The 11,037-nt window shown below is 33.9% G+C and overlaps 1 protein-coding gene and 2 non-coding genes across 3 annotated transcripts; 1 reads left to right on the plus strand and 2 right to left on the minus strand.

Annotated features, from left to right (window-relative positions):
* The first annotated feature begins 1,383 nt into the window (after nt 1-1,383).
* On the plus strand, nt 1,384-1,881 carry LOC131061887 (uncharacterized). The gene has a single exon (XM_057995739.1). It carries the CDS (start codon nt 1,384-1,386, stop codon nt 1,879-1,881), a length of 498 nt encoding a protein of 165 aa, XP_057851722.1.
* A 4,699-nt stretch (nt 1,882-6,580) lies between these two features.
* Nucleotides 6,581-6,654, minus strand: TRNAV-AAC (transfer RNA valine (anticodon AAC)). The gene has a single exon. It is a non-coding gene; the product is annotated as a tRNA-Val (tRNA).
* A 3,044-nt stretch (nt 6,655-9,698) lies between these two features.
* TRNAV-AAC (transfer RNA valine (anticodon AAC)) lies at nt 9,699-9,772 on the minus strand. Its single transcript has one exon. It is a non-coding gene; the product is annotated as a tRNA-Val (tRNA).
* Nucleotides 9,773-11,037: the final 1,265 nt, after the last annotated feature.

The following is an 11,037-nucleotide window of genomic DNA, read 5'->3' on the forward strand; positions in this document are numbered from 1 at the left end:
AATGGATTGATTTTTGCTCTTTAGAATTGTTTCTCTAGAAGCCTTTACGTGAAATTCACACAGATATTGGCCACAATGATGAATCAATAGTTGCAACCTGGGATAACTTTAGATATAATCAATGGCATCTAGAAAGGAGAGGAGATATTGAAAATAGTGAAAATGAGGCCGATTCAGAATCTGAAGACAACAATGCCCAAGGTACTACCACAGAGAATGAATGGGAAATTTAATCTAGACTTCATCGTGGACAGATTATGCAAGTTTCAGAAATAGATATGTTGGGTAGAAGAGATATAGATCGATAGACAGACTAGTGTCAAGAATTTCAAGGTGAACAATACACGAATGAAGCTACAAATTTCATTAACATAATGAGAAATAGTGGTTATCTTATTCATGATGACATACCACAATGTGTGGACTATGGAAAACTCAGTGACAAACAAAACAAAAAAGTCAATATTATAATGTCCCACTATCATATAGATCAAAATGTATCGCCCTTATATATGATAATTCAAGGCACGATAGGAACAGGTAAGTCATACTTGATCGGTGCAATAAGTCAAACATTACAAAATGCAGCCTCTCCACAATGCTCTCCTCTACTTCTACTTGCACCAATAGGAGTTGCAACATTCAACATTGGAGCATCAACGATTCATTCTAAGTTGAGAATTCCAATAAAAGAATTTAGTGAGCTACAAGGGACAAGACTTACGACTTTCCAAGAGGAAATTTCTCACATAAAGTACATATTAATAGATTAAATGAGCTTCTTGGGAGAGATGTTACTTGAAGACATAGACTCTCATCTTCGACAAGCATTTCCAAAAAATAGTCATAAAAGTTTTGGAGGTATATTTAACATTTAAGTTTCTTAGAATAATAGATCTACATTTTTAACACATTTACCTATTGCTCAATATGTGTATTAAAATATTTTTCAGGTATATCTATGATATTGGTCAGAGATTTGGCACAATTGCCTCCTATCAAAGATAGAGGGGCGTATGAAAGCAAAAGGCGTGCAAGGATATTGTGGGAAGAATTCAAAACCGTAGTTACTTTGAGCCATATTTTCAGACAAGATGGACAAAGCAATGAACAAGAAAGATTTTGTCTTCTTCTAACAAACATAAGGGATGCAAACCCAACAATAGATGATTGGATGTTACTTATGTCAAGATCAAATGGAAACATGAGTATTGCAACAAATGATGAGTTTGAAAATAGTGTTCATTTATTCTCGACAAATAATAATGTGCACAATCATAACAAGAGAAAATTGTACTCATTAAAAAACCCTATTGCACGAAGCATCGCTGTAAAAACATCAAAACTTGTTCTATAGAAGGTGATGGAAATGATGAGTTCGACATGGAACTATTACTCAACAAAAATGCAAGGGTGATGTTAACTTCAAACTTATGGATAGAAGCAGGTCTTGTCAATGGAGCACTAGGATATATTCAAAGTATTGTATATAGACCTGGAAGTGCACCACCTTTGCCACAGTCATATGTACTTGTAGATTTTGATGGTTACTCAAGAATTCCATTTGATGATCGTCATCCCAAAAGAGTTCCAATTCCAGCAATTGGCAAAGCTAGCACAAAGAAAATTCCATTGAGATTGGCTTGGGCTTTAACCATACATAAATCACAAGGGTTAACACTAGACAAAGTCACTATTGATATAGGCCCCACTGAAAGAAGTGGTCTTACATTTGTAGCAATATCACGTGTCAAATATTTGCAAGGACTACGGATTATGCCACCCTTCACATATGCCAGATATGAAAAAATGAAGGGGGGAAAACAAGTTGCCAGAAGAAAGGAAGAAGAAAGAAGGCTAAAATCCTTAGAAGTTATTTGATCTAATAAATGTTGTTAACAAAATTCTTGAAATTCGTACTTTCAAAAATTAGCAATGCTACTTATCTCCTCTTATAATCATGATACTTTCTCTCCTCACCCAAAAGTTTGGTAACAAGAATCTACACTTGGTTCAATTTATTGGGTATTCAAAGAGTTTGGTAGTTGAAACACATTGATTGATGCAAATTAATTATTTGAGGAGAAAAATGTATAAATTAATTTTTTTATTTAATCATATATTGTAGGTTTATTTAGACTAAAATATATTTTATTAAATAATATGTTTATGTGATGTAAATAGTTTTATGTAAAATCAATATGATAATATATCTATATATTATGATTGAAAATCAAAATGGACACATTCATTCTCTATAAAATTTCTCAACATTTAGTAAGTCATTGAATATATTTTAATTTAATAATTTAATCAAATATAAAGGTTGATTTACTTTGCTTAACATCATTTTCTTATGGTTTTATATTTTTTTATGTTATTTTAAATGTTTTTAGTGACATTTAACCATATTAAGCCAACTAATATCTTATTCTAATCAGGATGGATACCCCTATTTGCCTACAATCCACAAGGAGCATGGTGTCACTTTTTGGTGATGTGACGGACTAGAGGTTGTTGTGAATGCTTTCAATGAGGCACCCGCTTATCCTGCATGCGGTTAAAGAGGTCCTAGGGACAGAGTTCCTGTGGGCTTACCACAAGTACAGGGTCAACACAGATATCACATCCATGTTCTTGGCATTAGCCCTAACAATAGGTGTGGTGAAATCTAAGGCAAAAAATTTGTGACAAAGACTCTTCCAGCACAAATACCTAGGGGATATAGACACAGTGCTTGACAATGTGGATGCACAAAACATGGTTCCTATGCCCCAACAATACTATCTAGGGACTGACAGGGGTTTCATGGGAGAGGTCAAGAAGTTTCCCCTAGTCACCACGATGGAGCCAGAAGAATTGAGAAGCAGGAGGACTGACATGGAAAGAAATTTGGAATTTCTGCAGAGGGCAGCTGGTATCCTTCCTCCTTTGACCATAGAATGGATGCGAATGTACAAACAATAGGAAGGATACTGCATACTAGATGAAAGTGATGGGGAGGAGGACAGGTTGGATGCGCCAACTCTACCAGATTGTGGAGAGGACTGGATGGTAGATGATGTCAGAGAAGTAGAAGACATAGCAAGAGGCCCGATGCACAAAAGATGCAAAGGGGATTTCTCGATAGTTGCTCGAGCAGCCCATTCCAGGAGGATAAAGAAAGAAGCAGAAAAATGAGGGTTGTCACTAGACCCAAACAACCCACTGTTCAGTGAGATACATGGACCGAGAGATGTATAGCGTAGACGACTCTACTATGGTTGGGTTTCCTAAAAAATGTTTTTTATTGTCTGTGTATTTATCGGTTTATTTAGCTATGTTAGTCGGAATATAGAATGTAATAGATCGTACAAACCAGCAGTTTTGTAGCTACAGATGGCTGGATTTTTTATGTTAACATACAAATAGATAAGGAGAGAGCAAGCAAGGTTGTAGCCGCAAGGAAACACTATTTTGTTCTATCTTTTTTGGATATAATATAAAGGGAGCTGGCCCAATCCAACAATTTACTTATCAAAAAAAAAATCTTATTCTGATGATTTATTTTTTTATGTAATCACATATTGTAGGATAATTTAGACTAAAATATATTTTGTTAAATAATATTTTTATGAGATGTAAATAGTTTTATGTAAAATCAATATGATAATATATCTACATATTATGATTGAAAAGCAAAATGGATGCATTCATGAATGACTATTCTTATCTAATTTAAACAAACAATCATTCTCTACATAATTTCTCAACATTTAGTAAGTCATTGAATATATTTCAATTTAATAATTTAATCAAATATAAAGGCTAATTTCCTTTATTTAACATCATTTTCTTATGGTTTTATATTTTTTTATTTCATTTTAAATGTTTTTAATGACATTTAAACATAGTAAGCCAACTAATATCCTATTCTGATGATTTAATTTGCTTCAATTACAAATAAATGTTTTCATTATTTATTTCATACATTGTTTGTGCTACTAAATATAGTGATTTTATAATTTTATCACAAATTATGAATACTTTATTATCATTGTTCCTAAATGATAACCCTAATTTTACTATTTTTTTATTTTCAACAAATACTTGGAAATATGGATGTTTCACAAGACGAATCAGAAATCATTGATCAAAGTCCACTGCATCTGTAAACTCAAACAATTTGGTTGAAACTCCTATTGACAAATGTGGGAGAATTGTTTTAGAATGCTGCAACCAAATTGTCAAAGAAATTGAAAACACGAGCTTAATGATCGATGATGTTGAAGAACTTGAAATATTAAAAATGGAAGATGTTGCTAAAAAAAATCATGATGCATTTGCAATAGTGTCTAGATTTCCAAATATTATGAAAAAAGTATATTTTGATCATCTTGTAAATAAAGGACGTAATAGCATTCTCGTCACTAAAGAATTCGTGATGTATTTACACCATTACAATGAAGTAATATTCATGTAGTTACTTATTATTTGAACTTCATCACTTCTCACTTATTCAAGTTCATTGTATTGAAGAATGCATTTTTTCTCCTATATGAGAGTTGAAAGGAAAACAATATTAATTGTTATATGTGTGGTTTTCTAAATGTGTAGCTTTAAATGTATGTTTTAAATGGTTGTTTAACAAATATATATGAAATGTTAAATGTTTAGCAGCTAAATATAAAAGAAAAAATTAACATTTTTTTACAATATTTAACATGTAAATTAAAAAGATTTGCCATTTTTTTGAATTATAATATAACATAAAAGAAATAATGCCATTTAAAACAAATTTTAAGTGGGTGTGTGGCAATGTATAAAACTTCCACTAATAATATCTTTTATTTTTAAAACATATTTTGTGCTACTATTTATTTGTAATATACATGATTCTCTAAGATATGTGACATCAAACAATCCTAGATCAAATTATAATACTAACACTAACTATAATTAGGGTTACACTATTAATAAACCCTAACCCTGACCATAAACTTAACCCTAACACTAAACCTAACCATAACCATAACCATAATCATAAACCTAAATCAAACCCTAACAATGATGTAAACCCCGACCCTAGGGATAATACTAAACTTAACCCTAACAATAAACCCTAATCCTAATGCTAAACATACATTATATAATCATAAATCAATCATAATCCTAACCCTACCTCCAATTATAATTATAACCCTAACCCTAAATTTGATATAAACTCTAAACAAAATTGTAAAACTAACAATAAATTCTAACCCTTACCATAAACTTAACCCTAACACTAAACCTTAGACATAACCCAAACCCTAACCTTAATTGTAATCACCAACCCTAATGCTAACCATAATCCTAGACCTAAACCAAACCATAAAATTGATGCTAACTCTAACCATGATATAAACCCTAAACAATATCATAACCTTAACCGTGAAACCTAACCCTAATCATAACCCTAACCCTTACCCTAACCCTAGCCCTACAATGATGTAAACCTTAGTGTTGACCATAATAGAATCCTTTACTCTAACCTTGACCATAATCCTAACATTAATCCTAAATCCTAACCCTAACCATAATTTTAAACCTAAACCAAACCCTAACCTTGATTAGAACCTTAATTGTATCCCTGACAATGATGTAAACCTTAACTCTGACCATAATACTAACCCTAATCCTAACCCTAATTATAATCCTAAAGCCTAACTCCAACCATAATCCTAAACCTAAACCACACCCTAACCTTGATACTACCCTTAACCCTAACCCTAACTGTAATCCTAACAATAATCCTAAATCCTAACCCCAACCATAATTCTAAACCTAAACCAACTCCTAACCTTGATGTGAACCCTTATCGTATCCCTAACAATTAACCTTAAGTCCAACCATAATACTAATATTAACCCTATCCATAACCATAATACTGACCATTAAATAATATTTCATATTATCATTAAATAAATTCCAATATATATCTTACATTTTAGTATATGCTTTAATCTTGTAAAACATATATATTTATTAAAAATAGTTTAAATGGATATATTTCATATACCTAGATATATAATACTATGATAATATTAAAATACTATTATATAATTCAACTCAAGAAAAAGATACTATATAATTATATATTGCATTTATTTTATGTTTTCCATGTTGTGTCGCACGACTACCACTAGCATATAGATATCCTTCTCGAGGCATCTATTTTTAATCAATTTTGCACCCTAAATTGAAATAGACGCCTCAAGAAGGATATCTCTCGGTTATTTTATATAGATTAAATTAAAATTTAAGACATATATGCTAGTAATACTTTTCAGTTGCATTGAAAAATTTAATGTGTGTGAGATGGTTGAGTAGATGGAATGGTAGTGGAAGATGAGTTGGGAAGTTGTAGACGTCTCAATCACTGCCATTAAAAGGCCCAGACACCTCACAGCAGTTGCTTATTTGTTTTATTTATATGTCAGTCTTTTTCGATCAATTTCTCTTGCTTGGGAACTTCGTTGTAGCAAAGCCGCTTAAAAACTTCTACGAATTCTTTGCAGATCCTCATAGCTTTTGTCATTAGACTTTTAAATGGAAACAGTGGCGCCGCTCAGACTTGAACTGGAAACCTTCAGTGTGTTAGACTGACGTGATAACCAACTACACCACGGCACCTCACATATTCATTTAACAAAATTTTGGACTTCAATACCCACAGAAGTAACAGGCGGTATTGCTGTTTGCTCAGAAGATTGAAAATTAGGAGGAGTAAATCATGAAACTGGAGGCATAGATATAACCTGTGAGACGTCCCTTTGTGCAAATGATGGCAAATTGGATCCAAGTGTGTGTGTGCCTGAGAGGAAATATTATAACCATTACTAATATCAGAAAGAGGTATATATTTTTTCACTGGTGTCCTCTGTTCTGCTCCTGGAAATGACTTTTCATTAAATATCACATCTCGACTTCGAATGAGCTGTTTGGCCAATGGAACCCATAACCTGAAATCATATTGTTCCTCTCCATAACCAATGAAGATTTTGGATTTGGAATCCAACTTTATTCGTTTTTATTTCAAATTTAAGCGAATGCTTCACAACCAAAGATCCGTAGGAAATTTGTTTGTGCAACCATTTTTCTTCTACAATATCAAAATCCAATTTGGATGAAGGGCTTTGGTTGATCAAATACACTGTTGTGTTAACCGCCTCTACCCAAAATTCCTTGTCCAAACTTGCATTAGAGAGTATACACCCAGCTCTCTTTAAAATTGTTCTTTTAACCTCTCAGCTGCATCATTTTGTCCAAGGGTGAAAGGAACTATTTTAATGCTTACCATCATCTGCATAAAGACTATCAAATTTCGACGAACAAAAGTCTCCCCCATTATCAGTTTTCAAACAATTAATTTTGTTCTTTCTGATTTTTAACCATGACATTGAAAGCTTTAACTTTGTTGAATACCTCTGATTTTCTGTTTAGCATATAATTTTATACTTTTCGAGTACAATCATCAAGAAAAGTAACAAAATAATTAGCTCCTCCAATAGAGATTACTTCTATAAGACCGAATACATTTGAGAGCATGAGCTCGAAGGGTGCTGTTTTCTTGTCATGATTGATCTTCGAGAAACGGGTTTGTCTTTGTTTGCCATAGAGACAATGCTCACGTTCTCCAAATCAACAGATGTCAAACTTGGAATTTTGATCCCTTTGGAGCATAACTTCAAGTCCCCATTAGAGCCTCTTATGCCAAAGCTGCACCCTTTGTCCACAACCACCATTGCAACTCCCACTTCAGCGTGACTCTCTAGCACAAATAGACTACCTAAGTTGCTTCCTTTTGCAATCGTCAAGGCTCCCTTGGTCACCTTCCACATGTTTGAAGAAAAATTAATGTTACACCTTTGAGCATCCCACAGATATCAGATTCCTTTTCAACTTGGGAACATGTTGTACATCCTTCAAAAGCCATTTATTTCTACTTTTTAATTGCAACATCAGGGCACCTTGGACAATTATTTCACACAGTTCATTGTCACCAAGGTAGACTCTCCCAAGCTTACCTTCTTAATAGTTTTTTCAGGCTTCCTAGCATGGAGTTGCATGGAAAGAGGCACTAGAATCCAATACCCACAAATCTATTGTAGTGTCACTTGCTGATAAGACTAGAAGACCTTCATCTTTTTTGTATGCGGTGTTGGCTTTGTTGTCTTATAACTTTTATTGCGCCTTTTTTGTATGACCAACAATTCTTTTTAGTATGTCCCACTTTACTACAAAACTAACAATCTCCATTTCTGCCCCTTGACTTTGATCTTCTTGCATATTTGGATCTTCTCCTATCATTATTTATGCATCTATCTTAACGCCTTCCCTTATTGCCAAATATCAAAGTATCACTGAATGAGGACCCTTGATTTTTTCTCCTCATATCTTCATTGAGAAGATTGCCAACTATCATCAAAATTAAGATTTCCTTTGCTGGATATTGAAATGTTGATCACTGTCACTACACCTTCCCAACTATCTAGGAAAGGACACAATAATAAAATAACTGTAGTTTCGTTATCCAAATTTATTCTCACTGAAATCAATCAGCTAATCAAAAGTATTAAATTCATTAAAGTGATTCGACATGATTCCTCCTTCATTTTTAAATTGTATAACTTTCTTATAATGAAAACTTTATTTGAAGTTGATGTTATCTCATACATAGCTGAAAGTTTGTCCCATAATTCCTTCGGTGTCTTTTCAGCTGAAACATTAAAGAGAACATTGTTGGATAAAGAAATGAAGATTGTATCTCTCTCTCTCTTATCCAATTTCTCCCACTTCTCATCAGTTATTGAATTCAGCTTCTTGACCTTTCCTTCTAGTGCGAGTGAGAGATCTTGTTTGATTAATTCTGTCCTGAGAATTTCTCTTTTCTCCATTTATTCGCTTCCTCCATTTTTCTGGAAATTCTTCACCAATTTTGAAAACAACTTCTTCTCCATGCTCGAATGCCAATTGTTGATAATTAAAGAGCAGATAAATAAATTGACAAACAGATAATGAAAAACAAAAATACGACTAAATAGAAAAACCGAATTTATAATGATTCACCATAAAAGACTACATTCACTTCAAAACAGAGGAGAAACTTTATTATATCTCTATATTTGTTATACATACAACATATCAGCTAAGAAGAGTTGGGAAGTCCTAGATGCATCAGTTACTGCCATAAAAGGTCCAGGTGCCTCACAAATCCACCATAAAAAATCCCATACTCTAATCACCACACCTGATGTTTTTGGTGTACAGAGGAGGCTCATGGCGTAACACTTTCCCATGTGCTTTCAACAGCTTTATGTCTGTATTCATCATCATCTAGAAGATGCCAAGATCTGAAATTTATCAATTATCTTTAAAATGATATTTGCTGATCAATCATCTGTCTTTCTCAGCAGCGTCTACACTTTTATTACTTCATGAGGAACTCTTTGGAAATCTGAAGCTTTTACAACTGGTTCTGTATGGAAAATATTCCTTTCAAAACTTGTTCCTCCCAGTTTTGATATCACCCACAGTCCATTCACCGTGTTTCTCTCAGATCATATTAGACATTGACAGATTTAATGAACTGAACTGTAATGGAATTTCTGCACAAATAGAGAATTTTCATGACAAAAAGAAGGCTACAACATATGAAAAATGAAAACCGACGAACATGGCGCCGCCCAGACTTGAACTGGAGACCTTCAGTGTGTTAGACTGACGTGATAACCAACTACACCACGGCACCTCACATATGCATTTATCAAACTTTTATCTTCAAGTTTTGTAAAAGTGGATACAATACCTGCATATGGAGTCCTGATTACGCTGAGAGGGTCTTACAATGGCAAGAATAGGAGGTCACCATTTATATTTCTATCAATTATAATAAATCAAAGAAAATAATCAGTTACAAACATAATATTCTGAATTAATATATATTTTTCATCGTAGGATTCATAATCTGGCATCCGAAACGAAAGATGGTTCATATAATCTGTAATACAGAGGTCCTTAGGAATTTACACTTCCAGCGTATATGCCCAAACGAAGCTGGTATCTCACCTTTGAATCGTTCCCAGACAGATTTATCAATTCATTATGCTTTCTGGTATTTGCCGGCTGAAAGTCAAATATGGTGTTCGCTGCAAGTACATAGTCCAGCAAACTGTATGCGTATATTTTCATATATGCTGTTTCTAGACACTTGTGGATATTTGTGCTTTGCAAATTAGTGACATTTGCGGATATGGTTAGATGCATTTTTTTTATGGGAATGAAATAAAGGAATGGTAATATTTTAACATTGAAACCTGCAATTTTAGGGATTGTTGAGATCGCTTTATTGAAAATGAATGATGTGGGGTGAAACTTTTTCTCTACAGCTATTTTGAGTGAGCTTTCAAAAACAGCGTATTAAACCAGATTCAGACATAGATATCTCCATGGAGGTTGGTGAATCTCTATGGGTTTCACTGTTAATCCAAAAGGGGTTGGCTTAAACATCACACACTAAGCCACTTCTACCGCTTATGTGGCAGGTGTGGGCCCGGTTCTGTTGCCAGCATCCGTTCCCGTTGCCGTTCAATCTGTACTCACCGTTAATTTCAAATCCAAAATGATTCCCGCTCGACAGGCCATGAGCTTCCGTTGCCGTTAAATCCATTGTTGATATAGGGTCGAATAGAGTATTTTATTCCATGGCTGCAGCAACCAGGATATGACAGTGTGGTGGACGAAAAGAGAAAGATTTCTAGCAAAGATGTGCTACCGATGATAGAAAGGTTGGGGGTGGAGCCATATTTGTTTTCTCAAGCTCGTGAAGAAGAGCACAGTAATGATGTTCTTCGTGGGTTCATCTGGGGAGATGATGGAGTTCACCCCACTTGATTTGTGCTTTGACAATATTGGGAACAAACTTCCACTTCTGTTATGTTGCTGCCCACATGCTCCATGAAATCTGTTTAAATGATTATGATATGGCTTACATGAAAAGCTAAAAGAAAATGAGTC

Source organism: Cryptomeria japonica, chromosome 9, assembly GCF_030272615.1.
Source record: "Cryptomeria japonica chromosome 9, Sugi_1.0, whole genome shotgun sequence".
Lineage (NCBI taxonomy): Eukaryota > Viridiplantae > Streptophyta > Pinopsida > Cupressales > Cupressaceae > Cryptomeria > Cryptomeria japonica.